This window comes from Lathamus discolor, chromosome 1 (assembly GCF_037157495.1).
Source record: "Lathamus discolor isolate bLatDis1 chromosome 1, bLatDis1.hap1, whole genome shotgun sequence".
Classification (NCBI taxonomy): Eukaryota; Metazoa; Chordata; class Aves; order Psittaciformes; family Psittacidae; genus Lathamus; species Lathamus discolor.
This window is the reverse complement of record NC_088884.1, coordinates 103,554,504-103,572,284: the sequence shown is the minus strand read 5'-3', so window position 1 is coordinate 103,572,284 and position 17,781 is coordinate 103,554,504. Positions and strand designations below refer to the sequence as shown.

Genomic DNA, 17,781 nt, shown 5'->3' with positions numbered 1-17,781 from the left:
GATCCAGGACTGCAGCACAGGCTGGGATCTATCTGGCTGGGAAGCAGCTCTGTGGAAAGGGACCTGGGGGTCCTGCTGGACAAGCAGCTCAATGTGAGTGAAGTGTGCTGCTGTAGCAAAGAAAGCCAACAGGATGCTGGGATGCACCAACATGGGCAGCACCAGCAGAAATAAAGACGTCATTTATCCACTGTACTTGGCTCTTCTCAGGCCACACCTGGAATCTCCGCTTAGTTTTGCTCCCTGCTACGCAGAAAAATTGTGGACAGGCTGGAGAGGATCCAGAGAAGGGCCACAAAGATGATCCAAGGACTGGGAAGCCTGTTGTGTGAGGAAAGGCTGAGAGAGCTGGGTTTGTTCAGCCTTGAGAAAAGAAGGCTCCAGGGGGACCTTATCACCATGTCTCAGTATTTACAAGGTGGCTGCAAAGAAGATGGAGACTCCCATTTTACAAGGAGGCACATGAAAAATACGAGGGTAATGGGTACAAGTTACTCCTGGGGAGATTCTGATTGGACACAAGAGGAAAACTTTTCACAGTGAGGAAAATCAGCCTTTGGAATAATCTCCCTGGTGGGTTCCCCGGCTTTGGACACCTTTAACATTCAGATGGACAGAGTGCTGGGACATCTTGTCTAGACTCTGCTTTTGCCAAGACGGGTTGGACCATATGATCCTTGAGGTCCCTTCCTACCTGGAATTCCATGCCTGATTCTGTGAATACACAGTTGTTCCTGTCTTCAGACATAGAAAAGACTACCTAAAGAAAAGCCACAGCTCATGCTTGCAATACAGTCTGAAACACTGAGCGGAAGTTATTCTGCCCATCTTTCTGCAGCTTTGGAAGGTGGCCAAGAGTTATTTAATTTCACTGTGAAGTTTTCTGTCTTAAAGTACGTGTACTAGTGACGCTGCTGGGACTGTTACCACTTCTGTTAGCTGCTGAAATGCTTGATAGTCTTGTATAAAGACAGTATATAGCTATTTACATTAAAAACAGCAATAATAACAATAATAACGTTAGAACACAATTCCTTAGTGATGAGACTACAGATTTCATCAGAGAGTGCAGACTCTGTCATCTCATTGGCTTTATTACGGCAGAGGTCTCAAGGGGATCAGGTGAACCCAGGGCTCATGTACTGCTGCAAGGCTTGAAACTTCCACCCACAGAAGTGAGCACAAAGCTCACTAACAAATTCTACCCAAATAATTCTTTTTTATCTTAATGTTTTCAAGGCCATGCCTGCCCTGTCTCCTTGTTTGTCAGATGAGCATGCATTCATAAAAAGCATTCATAGATCGTTTCTCATCTATCTCTAGACAAACCCGTGGCCACATCGTAAAAATATTTAATATTAGTAACTGATTAAACCTGCGGTTCAACCTTTCTGACTTGTGTTTTGTGCTTCGTCTGATGTGGGGCACACCCACTGCACACAACTCGCCTTTGGTCAGTTCACAATAAATAACACACACCACGAGTGGGATATAGCCTTATTCGACAGTGCTTCCAAATAGCTTTCATGCATTTGCATATGCTGCTTAATATTAAATCTGGCAGAAGCTCACCACCCTGGCTGTCCATTAAGAAGTTCAGAAGCTGGAATGGATGCAGCCACCACACCAACCACAGCGAGGTCCCTGGGTCTGCCCCTTGTTCAGAGGTGAAAAGGGCTCTGCACCTTCACCCCAGCACTTGGAGGCAATGTTTTAAATCTGTGATAATCATTTATGATTACAGGAATAGGAGAAGGGAACACATCTTGTTTGAGTAATTGCTATTAAGAGACTTGAAATGATGAACACTAGGAAAGACTGTGGAGCCTGATTCTAATCTTGCTTGACAGGATGCTCACCAAGAATTAGTTCTGAGCTGTGGATCAGGCTGGCATGATACAGTACAGTACTTACAGTTTGGCATTATACGCATATCTGTCAGGAGTCCCTTTGGTCTGCCCTCTTATGAAACTAACATGATGGGCCTTTTCCCTGCAAGGCTCAACATTCACACACCAAATTACATCCATACCCCTGAAAAGCACCAGTTAAATCACTGCAGTGTTAACACCACACATTGTACTTCAGTGGGCAGGTTCCCCAGCAGGTTGGAGTGGGCTATGTTTCACTGATGTGTTCCTCCTCAATTTAGCCTGTAACTGAAGTATGGGCTGGAGCCTCCTGTTCCATGGGGCCTCTTGGGAATGCATGAGTGGTGGGGGTTGTTGGCTCAGCAGGAGGTGCTTAGAGTAGCCCCTGTACTAAGGTGGGTACCTCTGGCCTTGACCTTTTAGAGGGTGGTTTCCAGACAGCAAGTGGGTGACATTGCAGTGCTGCAGAGGAGGTCTTCTGGTAGGAGTTTGGTAGTACTGCAGTGGCACTGTGGAGGTCTTACAGGAGTTGGTAATATTCTTGTTGACCAGTATCAGGGCAGTGTTTTGGTGGTACTGCAGGGGGTATTGCAGTGTCACTGTGGTGGTTTTACAGCCTGAATTTGGTGGTATTGCCATACCCAACCAGAGGTTTTACAGTCCGAGTCTGGTGGTCCTGCGCTGTCAGCAGGAAGGCTTAACAGCATGTGTTGGATGATACTGCAGTGTCTCTGGGGGCGTAGCACAGGCAGGGCTTGTTGGTACTGTAGCGTCACCAAGAAGGTCTTGCCATCGAAGGTTGGTGGTGGTTCAGTGTGTCCTGATTTCAGCTGTAACAGTTCATTTTCTTCCCAGTAGCTGGTGCAGTGCTGTGTTTTGGCTTTAGTCTCAGAACAATGCTGATAACACACCAGTGTTTTAGTTGTTGCTCAGTCACACTCACCCTTATCAATGACTTTTCAGTCTCCCATGCTCTGCCAGTGAGGAGGGGCAAGGGAAGCAGGGAGGAAGCAGACAGGACATCCTACCTGAGCTAGCCAAAGGGGTATACCATACCACAGCACGTCATGTTCAGTGTATAAACTGGGGGGAGTCACTCAGAAGGCCCAGATCGCTGCTCGGGTCTGGCTGGGTTTCGGTTGGCTGGTGGTGAGCAGTTGTATTGTGCATCACTTGGGGTTTCTGAATGTTCATTTCTTCTCTCATTGTTTCCTATTATTATCATTATCGTCATTGTTGGTATTCTTCCTACTATCCTTTATTTTAGTTATTAAACTGTTCTTCTCTCAACCCACAGTGCTCCAGGGGGCCAGGAGCAGCAGGAGTGGGTCCGCGGGGTCCCCGCTGCCCACAGGTCGATTCTTGCAGGGGCCGCTGTCTGCGCAGGAGCCGAGTGAGGGGGGACCAGAGCCGTGCCCCGGGCGGGAGGGTGCTGGGTCAGGCACATTCGTGCCCAGGCAGACCCTTGCTAGGGGTGCCTGACTCACTTTTGACATGGATAGTGTGTGAGGAGACTTCTCTGTCATTCTGGCTCTTGGCAGTGGTTTGGCAAGTACTATGCTGGTAACACCTCAAAACCACATAGAGGTGTGCCTGTAGGCAAATGATCATACGTATGTACTTGCCTTGTTAGTCATAACTTGTAATAAAGAAATTCACAGAAACAAAGTTTCTGTATCCTGGTGTACTACAGCATTCCTACAAACCTGGTATTGCAACCTTCACACAGCTGGAGGTTGTGTCACCCTTGCAGATTGTGGCACTGACACAGCACAGCCTAATCAGCCTTACGTGGGGCTCCCATAGGGTCACAAGCCCTGGGCTGCCATCACCCTGCTGCCTGGAGCAGTCATGCTCACCCCACAGATCCTGGGCTGAGAAACTACCCCCAGAGAAGGAGAAATGTGCCCTGGGGTATAGCTCCTTGTGATGCCACCCCATGTGGTGACACAGACCTACTGCCACCCCACACAGCCCCAGCAACCCTCAGGATGCCCCCCAGCCATGTGTGCAGCAACAACAGCCAATACCACCACCCACAGCAGAGTTTTTCTGTGGAACAGCCAGTGGAACAGCCAGACATAACCCTGGCATGCTCACCCCATGGAGCTCTGCTGTGGGTGCAGTACCACCATCCTCCTGCCCCTGTGGCACAGCTCCTCTCCTGCAGCATGACCCCAAGACCCGTTCTTGCCAGCAGCTGCTTTGGGTATTCACTGGGCATCACCTGCAGTTTGTGCACCTCTAAGACTCCTCAGAGGAGGTGGGCATTGGTGCCCCACACCAAGGCTCAGCGCTGGCTGCTCCTGGCTCCTAACTGCACTGCCACAGCATTGCCTGCAGGAACAAAGAGGGAGAGAAGGCTGCGTGGAGACCTCATAGCAGCCTTTCAGTACCTGAGGGGGGCCTACAAGGATGCTGGGGAGGAGCTCTTCATTAGGGACTGTAGTGACAGGACAAGGGGTAACGGGTTAAAACTTAAACAGGGTAAACTTAGATTAGATATCATGAAGATATTATTCACCATGAGGGTGGTGAGGGACTCTAACAGGTTGCCCAGAGAAGTGGTAAATGCTCCAGCCCTGTCAGTGCTCAAGGCCAGGTTGAATGGGGCCTTAGGCAGCATGGTCTAGTGTGAGGCATCCCCATGCACGACAAGAGGATTGGAACCAGCTGATCTTGAGGGCCTTTCCAACCCAAACCAGTCTATGATTCTATGACATCCCTGTGAGGATTCAGGTCCCTGCAGGGGGCAGAGCTCTGGTCCCCAGTATGTGTTGGGAGAAAAACAGGCCTGGAGAAGAGATACCATGAATAGGGATGGGCAAAGCCATGGGGGGCCAGCAGCCCCTTCCAGGATGGGCCAAGGGATAGAAGGGCCCCAAGCAGGAATGACTGTAGGGGGACCCCATTACAACCATTATGGTGGCAGGGGAGATAGGGGCACAGGGCTCACCTGTCACTGGAAAGGGGCAATCCCAGCACTCATGGCTGAGGGGTTTTGAAGACCTTGATCCTGGGAGCCCTCAGCTCACCCATGAGCTGCAGAGCAGCAGGGCTGTCACTGACCCCGCCACCCCGAATCACACAGCTGCCTGTGCCTCAGGGGGAGGCACAGACCCCATGCCTAACAGACTGTGAGCGACGGGGATTTGGGACCAGCAGCCAGGATTGAGGAGAGGTGACCCAGCAGGCCTGTGGGCCACACACAAGCCAGCATGGCAACACCTGGACCCACAGCAACGCGCACACTTTTCCACTCCCTGCTCAGGCTGTCATCTTGTCACAACCACTTTTCTCCTGCTTCTCTGTGCACATCGTGTTTCAAATGTGCAAATGCACATGTACACACTGTCAGCAGGGGCACAGCCTCTTCACACCAGGGGAGTTGCCCAATGGGATTTGCAGCAGTGAAGACTGCAGATCAACCCCAGCCCGAGTTACTTCTTCACCATGACAGGTAATGAATAAACCTCCGCACACTGAAGCCCCAGCAAGGTTCAGATTGTCCCAGCTCTTCCACCACAGTGTATTACACCCAACACCTACATCTGTGGCTGTCTCGCCACACCAAGAACCCTGCTCCAACACGATGGACTTCCAGCAAGGGTTGTGGAGAGGAAAGTGACTGGGACTGCTATCCCCACACCATCACCATCACTCCCCCACTGCTGCTCAGATGGTCCAGGCAGAAACAGGGATGGGTTCAATGCTCTCAGGCCTCTGAGCACAGGGTGATGCTGTCACCAGCTCTGCATGCTCCGGTGTCTACAGAGCAGCTGAGCTGTTCACAGCAGGCTTTTGGTTTATATTAATTTCTCATTGAAATTTGTGGTCTGGTTTTATCCCAGTGTAGGGCTGCAAGAGAAAGTCTCCTTTCTCTGATAACCTCAGCATTGCTCTGACCACACAGGATACAAAAGTAAAATGCTCTCTTCTGGTGCTGCAGGAGGACGCAGAGAAATAAATTGTTGTTACACACAGGCAGGAAGACAAACTCTGCTGTTTATTGATGGTGTTGCCCAGCAAAGGGGGAATTAACCACAATCAAGACAACCCCTCCATGGTGCATTTCCCAACAGCCCAAGGCACTGGAGACTCCTGCCCACAGCAGCTCTGCAGGGCGTAGTGAGGACGGTAACATCTGCAGTGGGATGAGATGGGAGAGGAGAGTCAGGGAGTAGGGCCATGCCTTGCTACACTGTGTGTGTGTCCCAGCCCTGCTGGTTGGACCCAGGTGATGAGCCCTTAGCAGATCCCCCATCCTCAAGAGGTTCTCAGCAACATTTTGCTGAGGGACAGGTCACCTTTTCACTTGGCCATTGCTGTTTTGACACCCCAGCAACCCTGTGTCTTAAGTCAGGTGTCTCTAGAAAAGGAGACTCTAGGAACACATTTGGTTCTGTGCAGCGGTGACCTTATAAACCAGCACCAGCCCACCCACCTTACCAGAATATGCCCAGCTCCTTCCTCTGGTTGATGTCTCTCTTCAGCTGGCAGAGAGAACACATGGGGCAGAACACAGCGGAGGCAAAGTCACCCAGAAGGGAGCCCTGTGGAGCAAGGGACATTGAATAACCCTTTCCCACATCAGCTTTGAAGTGTTCCTATTTTTCATCATCAACACCCTTGGGCAGCTCACTCTGGCCCTGCAGCACACTGCTCACACCCAGCAAGGATTGGGATGAGGTGATGTGCAATGGGATTACCAGAAGCTCACAGTAGTGATGCAGATGTGTCCCTGGCTCGCTGCCTGTGGGGCTGCCCATGCAACTTCCCACCACTGCTCTTCCCGTTGGACTCCATTTTATCCTCCCCTGAGCCCACACCCCAGCACCCAGCTTGTGACTGTCACTGCCAACAGGGCATGCCTGGGTCACTGACCGGGATGTTGTATCTGGTGCGGTAGAGTGTCCTCATGGCCATGCTGGGGCCACACAGGCAGCACTCATCCATATCCTCAGCCACTTGGCACCCCAGGCAGGGGAAGCAGAAGGTTCCACAAAGACCTGTGGACAGCAAGATATGGGCTTGGATGAGGGGTGCAAAGAAAGAGGAAAGGGGATAAAGCTGGTCAGGGAGCCATGGCTCTTGACTTCAGCTGAGAGCTGCTTTACTACTGGTACCCACAAAAGTGGGGTTTGCAACAGAGGTGATGCTGCAGAATGAGTGGAGAAAACACCAGAAACACACTGTGAGCCAACACCAGGAGCAAGGGGTACATATGTACTCACACACGTTACAGTCGGAGCAGCAGTCTGTCAGCCCTGACTGCCACTCGCCTGCCCGTGGGGCCATTGAACACTGTGGCTGGACTGTGATCACTTGCTGAGAGGCCATTGCTAGCACAGGGTTGGGTCCCTCTAGGCAGTTTGTGGTCTGGAAAGAAAAGCCACCAGAGAAAGTTGCCACTGGTGTTTCTGAAGTGGGTTCAGGCTGCTGCATTCAAAGATTGAGAGAGCAGCACAGGTTCTCAAGGGGACCCCACTGCCAGGAGCTGCCGCTGTCCTTCGCAGCAAAGCCTTCCACAAAACCAGCTCCCCACTAAAGGCAGCAGCACCGCATCCCCCTGCCTATGCAAGTAAAATGCCTCTGTAAAGATAGAGATCCTTCTGCTTCAGAACCTCAGTGCTTCAACTCTTTGATCCTGTCTTCTCATCACCAGCTCATCTTTCATCATTACCTGCTTAAAATAGCATTAGTATTTTTATGCTTGCAGTGTTCCAAAACTACTACAGCTCAGTCCTAGCTTTCCCAAGCTCTCAGCATTCACCTTCATCTTTGCTTTGATCACCAAACACCTCAGCCTGTTTGCCTTCCTCTCCCTTCCCTCTTCACCTGCTTTCTCAGCAGGCTTCAAGGCAGTGGATTCTCCTTGTCCCTTTCCATCATCCTAAGCCCAGTGACCAGTTCCTATCACTTCTCTACTTGCCAGTGCCTCACCTTTGTCCTCCTCTTTCTTGGGCCCCTGTAACCCCTCTACTGCCTGACCTTTCCCAGTGAGTGCAGAGCTCCTGATCTGCAGCACAATCCATAAACCCACCTGATCCGTATAACAACTCCATCTCTACCTGTGGCCTCTTGCCTACCACCACCCCCTGCAAAGCACAGCACCACCCTTGGCCATTCTCACTTCAGCTTTGGAGCTTTAATAATAATAATAATAACAACAATAGTAGAGGATGCTCCCATAGGAAGTCCTATACAGATATACTCCCAGCCCTGTGCCAGGCTGAGCACCAATCTGGTAAGCAGCATGTGAATGAGATGCAAAATCTCTCATGCTTTTACAGCTTCAAGGGCTTCCTCTTCCTTCGAGCACACAGCCACTCATCCTCAGCAAAGAAATGATCGGCAGGAAAGCAGGAGAGCTTTAGACCTCGTAACTGCAGGCTGCTGCTCCTCTGCACAGGAGGGGTCCTAGGGCAGCTCCTGGAGAGCTTCTTGCCCACCACCACATCCCTGCACAACCCATGGGCATTTCTGTGGTGTACATTATGTGTGTTCAACAGAGAACCCTTGCACAGTTTGTGTCCTGCCTGTGCCTGCCCAGCTTTGACATGTTTATCCTGCCTGCACAGGCAGCACCGCTGCCTGTCTGGGGGACAGTGTCCAGGGGGTGCCTGTCAAGCAGCCCTCCCTTCCCTGCCCTGGAGCTCCCTGCCCTTGTGTGACAAGGGAGCGCCTAAGTTTTGAGCTGCTAGGAGGAGCAAAAAGAGAAAAAAGGGGAAGCTTTTATGTTTTGAAGCAAAGTATGATGGCATTAATCTCTGTAAAGTCTTTAAAACCACTCTAAAGGGAATGGGATTATTTTCACAGTAGATTGTAGAATCACAGACTGGTTTGTGTTGGAAGGGACCTTAAAAACCATCCAGTTCCAACCCCCCGCCATGGCAGGAACACCTTCCACTAGACCAGGTTGTTCCAAGCCCCATCCAACCTGGCCTTGAACACTGCCAGAAATGGGGCATCCACAGCTTCCTTGGGCAACCTGTTCCAGTGTCTCAACATCTTCACAGTAAAGAATTTCTTCCTAATAGCTAATCTAAATCTACCTTGTTAGAATTACACATCTACACAGAATCTGAATATTAAAGGCAATTCTCCAGGAATATGGTGGAACTATGCCCAGAACTCAGATGACGCCATCGAGTGCATTACCCGCATCTGACACTGTAGAGATACAGATTGCATTTGTATTGACTACTGTCAACAGGTGGCAAAGGTGTTGGTGGATCTGCCAGCAGCTGTTCATCATTTACAGACTAGCCTGGACACATCTCTGCTGTCAGAAACAGCCTGTTGCCATATGGCTAACCCTTGTTCCCTGTTAGTACATAGAGAGGAAAAGAGATGGTGGATTATGCTGTAAGACAGAAGAAAGCTTGTAAAAACTCTCAGTGTGATTTGCTCATTACTTTTTTCTGCTTTCTGCAGGCAGCAGAAACATGGCTGGGCTGACACTATCTGAGACACCAGTATCTGTTCCCATTAGGTGACGAGTGGCCATTAAGTGGGGACCACTATCCTGAGGGCTTCTCTCCACCACTGGCCTCCACCAGAGGTTTAAAAGACAAGGGTGTTTTCCGGCTGTTACAGAACAGGGCTGCTGAGCAGTAAGAATGCTGCTGTGCTTTCTCTGGAGCAGGTCTCCTGGCTGTTGGCAGACACCTCTGGGGTGAGCACAGGCAACCCCACCACTCAAGGGTGTAGTGGGGGCCATGACACCCGTCATATCTCACTGGACATCTCCCACCTCTGCCCCAGTTTGCTGTCCCTGCTTTTTCAGGCACAAGGCCCCAGGTAATTCCCATCACCTCTGTAGCCAATGTAACACCCCACAGCACGCCAAACCGGCAGCTCCATGGGGAGCCTTGGCACAGGGTGATTTAAGAAGAGGCAGGAACCAGGAAGGGCAGGGAAGGGGACAGACCACAGGCTGGCCACGGGGATGCCAGGCAGGGACAGCATAGGGGTCCCATGCAGGGAAAGGGATGCCCAGCAGCAGGCAGGACTTCAGGGACCACAGGGAGAAGCGTGTGTAGGAGCAGCAGCCTGGGAAGGTTTATGAACAGGATCCCACCAGCCTCCTGTGCCAAAGGAGGCACTCGACCCCCACCAGACAACAAGATTAATAGCAGCACAGTGATGTTCAGTGCAGCCAAGTGATGTTCACTGCTACACACACACTGTGCCCTTTGCAGGAAGGGCTGACTTACCCTTCCTCTCCCCAGGTCTGAGCTCACCATGCCTCTGCATGGATGCAGGCTGTGGTATGAGCAGGCAGCAGCCTGAAGAGGCCTCCACTGTATGCTCCTCCCCTGAGACGTAGCCCAGGCCCAGCAGATCACCTTGGGTGCCCCCAACTCTACAGCTCCACAGCATGATGCTGAGGTGCATGCAGGCACATTTCACCCATAACCAAGGTCATAAACTGGCATTTTGCTGTGGCATATGTATACATGCACAAATGAATAATACAGTGCAAAAGCTGCTATCCTTTACCTCTGCTGCCGCTTCTGTTGAGATGCCTGTCAGCAGCACCCAGCATGCTCTAGTTTAGCTTTGAAGAAGCTTTCCAGGTTGAAAATCTCACCTCCATTTCCACCCTTTCCCCTTCCCCAGAAACACCACTTCAGCCATGAGCAGTTTCCATAGTTTTGCATCGGGCTCTTGCAAAGCAAAGCCAAGCCATACATACCCAATGAGCCGCCTTTGTCTGAGGAGATGCATGTCCTTTTCCTGGTTCTCATCCTTTATATGCTCTGGGTGCTCCCTGGTGAATGACCTCCGCTCCCTCTGACTAACAGACCAGACACCGGCTTAGCTGCTGCTTTGCGCAATTGCAGCTTCCCCGCTGAAGGCAGCTTGCTGAAAGCTTGATGCCACTTCTGACAGGTTCCTGCAGCCCCAGAGCCCTGATGGGACATACTGCTTTTGGTAGAGGACAGTTTTCATTCAGGCTCCTGCACTGCCTTAATCATTCTGCTGCTAGAGATGCAGCGCCTTTTCTTTGTTAAGCCTGAGCATTAGCAAGAACTGACCACAACTGGGTGATACAGGTGCTGCCTCGAGGTACAGCCACAAAATCAAGCTGTGCTATGGTGGGATGAAGCAGCAGTGTGGTGTTTCTTCTCTCCCCCTCTCCACTAGCCTTCACGTCTCAGGCTGAAAATGCAGTTTGCTGCATTTCCAGGGATCATTCATAGGACTGTCTGGGCTATCTGGGTTTAGGCATACCATGGTGCAGACCCACCCACAGCACTGATAGAGCTCCACCTGCCCTTCACAAGGTTTGTGGTGAAGATGAAGGTAAGGGGGGGGAAAAATATCGTATTTTCCTTAGTCAGTGAAGATGAAGGAAGGTTTGTAGGGATCAAAAATCCTTTAGCATCCCTCAGAGCGATGGAGAGGGGCGTGGGTGTAACTTCTGCCTTTTGGACAGTTTATCTATCGCTAACAGCAGGCGGGTGTGCTGTGCCTGGCTGTGGCCAGGAGGCGGCAGGGTTTGCCCATGGAGAGGAATTGGCCAACCCACGACCCAACCAGGTTTTCAATCACAGATCCACAGAATAAAGAAATGGTTCGGGTTGGAAGTCACCTCAAACCTCACCCAGTTCCAGCTGCCCTGCCACAGGCAGGGACACCTTCCACTAGGCCAGGTTGCTCAAAGTCCTGTCCAGCCTGGCCTTGAACACTGCCAGGGAAGTGCATTTAGTTATTCCTTGTCTGGAAGCTATTCTAAACTTTTGGTCATCTACACAGGCAGGTGGGATTTCCTGCTCGGGGTCCATACAGGAACGTGTCTCTGCACCCAGGAGATGGAATGGGGCCAGGCAGCTTTATGTTCAGACTGGCTAGCAGCCCTGCGTGGCCACTGGGGCCACCACAGTGTCCTGGGTTCAGCAGTAGCAGTTTTTCTCCGTCTTAGTAGCTGGTGCAGCGCTGTGTTTTGACTTCCAGCCTGTTAACAGAGCTGATAACACCGACTGGTTTTAATTGTTGCTAAGCAATGTTTATTCTGGCCAAGGACTTTGTGAGCCTCATGCTCTGCCAGGGATGAGGGGAGGCCGGGAGGGAGCAGAGACAGGACACCTGACCCAAGCTAGCCAAAGAGGTATTCCATACCACAGCACGTCATGCCCAGGGAGGTAACTGGGAGTTACCTGGAAGGGCACGGGCTCTCTTTGGGGGGGTCGAACTCGTTTGGCGGTGGTATCGTATTCTCTTGTTATTTTCTCTTATCAGTATTATCATTGGTGGTAGCAGCAGTGATTTGTGTTATACCTTAGTTACTGGGCTGTTCTTATATCAACCCGTGGGAGTTACATTCTCTCGATTCTCCTCCACATCCCTCCGGGAGCAGGAAGAGGTGGGGGGGAAAGAAAGAGGGAGGAAGGGGCAGGGGGTGGGGGGGGGGGGGGGGGAGGGTAGTGAGTGAATGAGCTGTGTGGATCTGTTTAAACCACGACAGTTCTTTTTGGTGCCCAACGTGGGGCATGAGGGGTTGAGATAACGACAGATCTGACCGGAGTGTGTCTAATTGTATTTGTGATAAGCATTCATTGGTTTAGATTAATAGTCACTCATCACAATGCTGATTTATTGGCTCTCAAAGTTGTTCCTCTTGATCTCGCAGTCTCAGTATATTGTACCTTACTTAGAGCCGGTATTTGCTGTGGTAGCGTTTTTCAAGTGTGGGTCTTTGGCTGAGGTTCTTGTCTCATTGTACTTTATGGTAATGACTTGTAATACAATAGAATCATTGATCATGAAACTGATCTGGCTTATGTTCCCAGTGTGGTCACCACCTTTATACTTTGGGAGGTTTATAATAAAAGTGCTTAGCAATTACACATCTTTTTTCTCCTTCTCGGGTGGTCAACCTGTGAAGGAGACATTCTTTTACCCTCCCAGTCAAAGTACTGGAGGGGCCCACTGACCTCCTGGCCCCTGACTGGAAGTCAAAACACAGCACTGTATCAGCTACTAAGAAGGAGAAAAACTGCTACTGGTGAGCCCAGGATAATCAGCAAACAGGTCTCAACAGTATTAAAAGGCCATCAGGGGCAACTCAGCACTCAATGGCCTGCAGCCATCACTCACCTGCCAGAAGTCCTGGCTCTGCCCTGGGACAGAAGCCACTTTGCCAAGTTTTACAGCTTGGATGAGTGTGTTCCTCATCCAACACTGGCTCCTCCTATGCATTGAACATCCTTTCTAAAAGTGGAGTGATTAACAAAACACAGTGAAAATCTGTCTCTGCAGCAGGCACTGGGAAATCACAGCTGCACCAGGGGCTGCCAAGACAGGCAGAGCAGGAGAAGGATGGGTGCTCTCAGGTGGCGCAAGAGTGATGCACACACACACAGACAGGAAGACAAACTGCTGTTTATTGCTGCAGTTACCTGGGGAGAGGGAAATCAACCACAGTCAAGGCAACCTCTCCATGGTGCATTTCCCAACAGCCAAGAATGCAGTGACTCCTGCCCACAGCAGCTCTGCAGGGCGCAGCAAGGATGGCAGCATCTGCAATGGGACGGGAGAGGAGGATCCGGGAGTGGGGCCATGCCCCACCACACTGTGTGTGTGTCCTCAGTTCTCCCCACCCCTTCCTGCACAAGTTTCCCAGCAATATTGTGCTGAGGGACAGGTCTCTCTTGTTACCCACCCATGGCCATTTCCCCACTGCAGTGACCCTGCGTTACATGTCAGGCATTGGCAGGAGAGAATCTGGGAAGCTGCATGGCTGTGTGAGGCAGTGGCTCTACAAACCAGTACCAGCATACCCAGCTTACCAGAATATGCCCAGCTCCTTTCTCCGGTTGATGTCTCTCTTCATTTGGCAAACGGAGCACATGAGGCACCACATACTGACACAATAGTCAGCGCAAATGGACCCCTGTTAGGAAGAAATTAGTTAGGAGTGGAGGCTTCCTAAAAGGCACATTTCAGCCAAGAAGAGATCCAGGTTGTGTGCCCTTTGTTTCCTGGCTGGCTGCAGTGTCCTGAGTAGCAGATACTAGAAACCAGTGCTGAAGAACCCACATGTAGTGGAAAGGAAGGAAAGAGCCCTTTCCGCAGGCTGCAGACAGCTAATTATCTTTTGGCTTCTGAGTTTTAAAACTGGGAGGGAACACACACACAGAAAGAGATTATTTTGGGCACACTGGTTTTGGGCCAGCATGGTGCGTCTGGGGATGGCATGAACCCCCGGTTGGGAAGAAACCATTTCACTTTTGTACTTTAAGTGAATGCCCACCTTTCTCCTGCATCAAATTACAGATGTTTATATGTGCAACTGGCTTAATCTGTTCTTTGCTCTGCCCACAATTCTCCCAAATCTTTCCCATCTCTCAAAGATTGGGGATAGCTTAGGGAAGCATCAGCTGTGGTTAGCAGCAGATGAAGGCAGGACTCGTGACCCCAATGAAGGGTGCTGGGAAGGATCTGCGTCCGATTAATGATTACAGTGTTGTTGGACACCACCCCAGGGATCAGTGCACCCGAGGGTGGCTCAACCCCTGTCCTGTGCTCCTGGCATCATGCAGTATAAAGAAGTGGAAAAAAAAGAGGGGGGGGGGGGGGGAGTGGAGAGTGGAGATTGCTGCAACCCTATGCTCATCCCTCACATGCAGAGAGGGGGGTCTTGGAGGCACCTCATATTCCAGCCCCACAGCACAGTGAGGGGCAGGTTAACCACTGACCGGGATGTTGTATCTGGTGCGGTAGAGGGTCCTCATGGCCACGCTGGTCCCACACAGGCAGCACTCATTCATGTCCTCAGCAAGTTGGCAAGCCAGGCAGGGGAAGCAGAATAACCCACACCAGACTGGCACGGAGAGAAACACAGTAACATGTGAGGCTCTACCTGCCCACCCAGCGCCACTGCCATCAGGAGGGGAACTGAGAGGACCAGGCTACACAACTGTAGCTGTCATACCACCGACCCGAGCGGCCGGGGTGAGAGAATCATCCCAAGAGGGCATGGGACCGACTGCAGCATGTCACTGCTGATGGCTGAGAGATGGGACCACTCACACACGCCGCAGTCCGAGCAGCAGTCCATCATCCCTGTCTGCCACATGTTTCTCGAGGTAGCGGGCACGGCCATGCCATACTGCGGCTGGATCGTCACAACGGTTGGGACAGCCATTCCTAGTTGCTGTTCTGAAAGAGACAGGAGGGGAACGGGACCGTTAGTAAAACAACAGCACTCGGTTTGGTCCCCCAACAGAGCCGGTTGCCATCACTTTTCAGCAGGCAGCCTTTTGCCAGCTGCCTTGCTGTCACTGGATGTGTGGCAAAGCGTGACCCTATCTAACCCAAATTTACATCTTCTCGAGGTTTTTGCATTTTCTGCCATTTTATCCAGCCTTCAAAATAGCATCAAGCCACGGATGTTCCCCCCTCCACCCCAGGAAGGCTTCACGAGCGCATAGACACAGCTCACCAATTTCCCTTGTGCCAAGCAGGGCTGGGCAGAGAACCTAGGCTAAAGTCAGTGACCCGGGCATTTCGATTGTTGAACTTGTCATATTTTGCACAAGACTTGTGTGGCATGAATAGAAAGCATGCAGGAAGCAGCCATGTTCTCTCACTTCCTCATAACGAAGCCAGGCTCCATGCAGAGAAGATACTGTAGAAAACGAGTATCTCCGGTTTCTTGTCGTAGAGAGCTAGAAAGGCAGAAACTCAATGCAATGTCCCAAGTCTGAACCCCAGTCCTTGCCTTCCTGTGGTTAAGCAAGCAAGTAAACCCTGAAAACCAAGAAGCCTGAGGTCTAAAGAAAAAAATCAAAGCAAAAAGCTCTGTGCTCCTGTTCTCCCAGCCAAGGAAAAAACAACACAAAACATTCACAGATAACAATTACAAGCAAGTTTTGCCCTGAGGCCAAGTTCCAGTTATGCACTAGTAGAAGAAAGAGGGAGGAAACCCCAAGCCTCTGCCTGCTCATATCTGTTGAGACTTTCTTGTCAAAGGCAGAACCGCTGCTGGGTAGTCTGGCTCCCCACCAGCTCCTGAGCTCAGAAGGCAGAAGAGAAACCGAAATCGAGTGAATAGTGCTGGGAGGGGGGTCTCCTTCCCTCTCCACCCTTTGGGGAAATGCATGCTCCTCCAGAAATCCCACTCCTGGCTCACCAGGCAGCACACACCAGCCTGTGAGCCCGGTGTGGATGCAGGCAAGGACACTGTGTCAGGTATGCGTCCAGAGGGAAACACGGGGAAGAGGCATTGGAAGACACGTCTCTCCCCAAAGGGGCACATTGGGAAGAGACAGAGGGAAGCAAGGCATTGCTTCCGAGCGCTGCCCTCTGCCGACCCACAGCAATGCCACCGACACGCTGTAAATCTGTTTTCTGCACCTTGAGAAACGCACAGTATACTGTATCCTGAGCATTATTCACATCCTCTCTTCTCTCATAGTTGCTAACATTAATGAAGGATCACAGCATTAAGCTGCTCTTGTCACCGATAGCACATCCCATTGCAAAGGACAGCAAATACATAGGGAGAAGAGGCAGCAACATATAAAAGCGACTGACATCCAAGCTTCTGGCAGGACAGCAGCTACATGCAGCACATCCTGAGAGCCCACCAGGAAACACGTACAACAAAACAGCCTTGCTAAGAGGAATTTCATCTTAAGCATCCATGTAGACAAGAAAGAATCCAATTTAAACAGAGAGCAAAGTACCAGCAGAGTCCTTTAGTGCAGTCACACAATCCTGGAAGCAGGAGGAAGCACAGAAGAAATAACCTCTCCATAAGCCAGCTTTTTTCCTAGCTTTTTTTTAATCCACCCCCTCTCCCAACATAGGATTTGCCATATTTTTGGCTTTAAAAAATGTCCTGGGCAGAAAAAAATAAATTAAAAAATTAAAAAAACCAGACCACAATAACTGCAAAATCCTTTTGCACTATTATCCTACTCTTCCCAGGCTATCAGGTTTTTACTATTCCCATGCCTTAAGAGAACCAACCTTCTGGTGAGCAGCCTCTGCCAGTGCCTTCTTCCTTGCCGTCTGGAGCCCTGCACAAAGAGGCTCTGGGGAAGATGAAACTAAAGTTTCTCTTTCTTGGAGGCTGTTATTGGCACCCAGCAGCAAGCGAGTGCAATGGTGGGAGGTAACTAGAAGGGAAAGTCAGGAACTGTGCCCTTTCAGTATGGTTATAGATATTGCACAATTTTATTTCCCCCTGCCCCCGCAATTAAATCACAGACTGCTATTTGTCTTTTAAAAAACTGATTGCATGTATATTGTCTTATTCCCTGAGCTCTGTGTACATGAGGTTATTGTCTGGGGTTGAACAGCTCTGAGTGATGTGTGTTCATTGGGATAGACATTCCCCACCATTTTTCCCTAGAGGAAAAGCATAGTTCCCAGATTCCAGGCCAGACTAAATGAACAACACTGCAGGGTCCTTCACTCTGAGCTTTTCCCTTTTCTTGAGGAAAAGGCTTCAGATGAAGGGGTTGTGCAGATCTGCTTGCTTTCACAACCAGGCTTGGGCTTTCACTGGGGTGAAAGGGACAGGGGTGCCCAGAACAGCCCCTGCCCCAGTCTGCTGATGCAGGGAGCAAACCAGGATGCTCTCAGCCAAAGCCAGCAACAGCTGCTTTTGTTTTCAACTACTGGACCCACCTGCATTACAGGGTGGCTCCCTGCAGGTCGGCACCCTGTGCCATGGCGTTGTGATGTGGGGGGGGAAACCCCGGCCCTGACTGCCCTCCTCCACTTCTATTGAGCCCAGATAAGGAGGCAGCAGGATGCGATTATAATTTTGCTTTTAATCCTCTCCTCCACCTCCAGCAGGCATGCTCCCTTCTCCTTCTTAAGGATGCATTTGGGTTTTCATTTCTGGATTAGTCAATATACCTCATGTGGAGGCTTTCTATAAAAATCA

At 50.7% G+C, this 17,781-nt stretch overlaps 2 protein-coding genes across 6 annotated transcripts; both read right to left on the bottom strand.

The window, feature by feature from the left end:
- Positions 1 to 5,927: 5,927 nt before the first annotated feature.
- Positions 5,928 to 10,618, bottom strand: LOC136007293 (placenta-specific gene 8 protein-like). Of its 3 annotated transcripts, none has more exons than XM_065665208.1 (4): positions 7,106 to 7,781; positions 6,756 to 6,880; positions 6,321 to 6,424; positions 5,928 to 6,015 (listed from the first exon to the last, which is right to left on the bottom strand). In XM_065665208.1, coding segments are annotated over exons 1-4 (441 nt in total). In that variant the 5' UTR covers positions 7,317 to 7,781; the 3' UTR covers positions 5,928 to 6,014. The 3 variants fall into 3 exon arrangements, with proteins under 3 accessions (XP_065521280.1, XP_065521281.1, XP_065521279.1); XM_065665209.1 differs by lacking the exon at positions 5,928 to 6,015 and adding an exon at positions 10,573 to 10,618 and having other exon boundaries at positions 6,229 to 6,424; positions 7,106 to 7,250; XM_065665207.1 differs by lacking the exon at positions 5,928 to 6,015 and having other exon boundaries at positions 6,229 to 6,424.
- A 2,628-nt stretch (positions 10,619 to 13,246) lies between these two features.
- Positions 13,247 to 17,006, bottom strand: LOC136019018 (placenta-specific gene 8 protein-like). Of its 3 annotated transcripts, none has more exons than XM_065688759.1 (5): positions 16,857 to 17,003; positions 14,913 to 15,041; positions 14,579 to 14,703; positions 13,670 to 13,773; positions 13,247 to 13,400 (listed from the first exon to the last, which is right to left on the bottom strand). In XM_065688759.1, coding segments are annotated over exons 2-5 (345 nt in total). In that variant the 5' UTR covers positions 15,028 to 15,041; positions 16,857 to 17,003; the 3' UTR covers positions 13,247 to 13,399. The 3 variants fall into 3 exon arrangements, with proteins under 3 accessions (XP_065544831.1, XP_065544826.1, XP_065544823.1); XM_065688754.1 differs by lacking the exon at positions 13,247 to 13,400 and adding an exon at positions 15,325 to 15,550 and having other exon boundaries at positions 13,666 to 13,773; positions 16,857 to 17,006; XM_065688751.1 differs by lacking the exon at positions 13,247 to 13,400 and having other exon boundaries at positions 13,666 to 13,773; positions 16,857 to 17,004.
- Positions 17,007 to 17,781: the final 775 nt, after the last annotated feature.

What these genes read in the sequence shown, in the direction of transcription:
- LOC136019018 (XM_065688754.1), bottom strand. Translation starts at nt 15,027, where the DNA reads ATGGCTGTCCCAACCGTTGTGACGATCCAGCCGCAGTATGGCATGGCC. An exon ending in CTGCTCGGACTGCGGCGTGT is followed by an intron (nt 14,704 to 14,912) that starts GTGAGTGGTCCC and finishes TCTCCGTGCCAG; the next exon opens with TCTGGTGTGGGTTATTCTGC. An exon ending in GCACCAGATACAACATCCCG is followed by an intron (nt 13,774 to 14,578) that starts GTCAGTGGTTAA and finishes TCTTCCTAACAG; the next exon opens with GGGTCCATTTGCGCTGACTA.
- LOC136007293 (XM_065665207.1), bottom strand. Translation starts at nt 7,316, where the DNA reads ATGCAGCAGCCTGAACCCACTTCAGAAACACCAGTGGCAACTTTCTCT. An exon ending in CTGCTCCGACTGTAACGTGT is followed by an intron (nt 6,881 to 7,105) that starts GTGAGTACATAT and finishes TGCTGTCCACAG; the next exon opens with GTCTTTGTGGAACCTTCTGC. An exon ending in GCACCAGATACAACATCCCG is followed by an intron (nt 6,425 to 6,755) that starts GTCAGTGACCCA and finishes CTTGCTCCACAG; the next exon opens with GGCTCCCTTCTGGGTGACTT.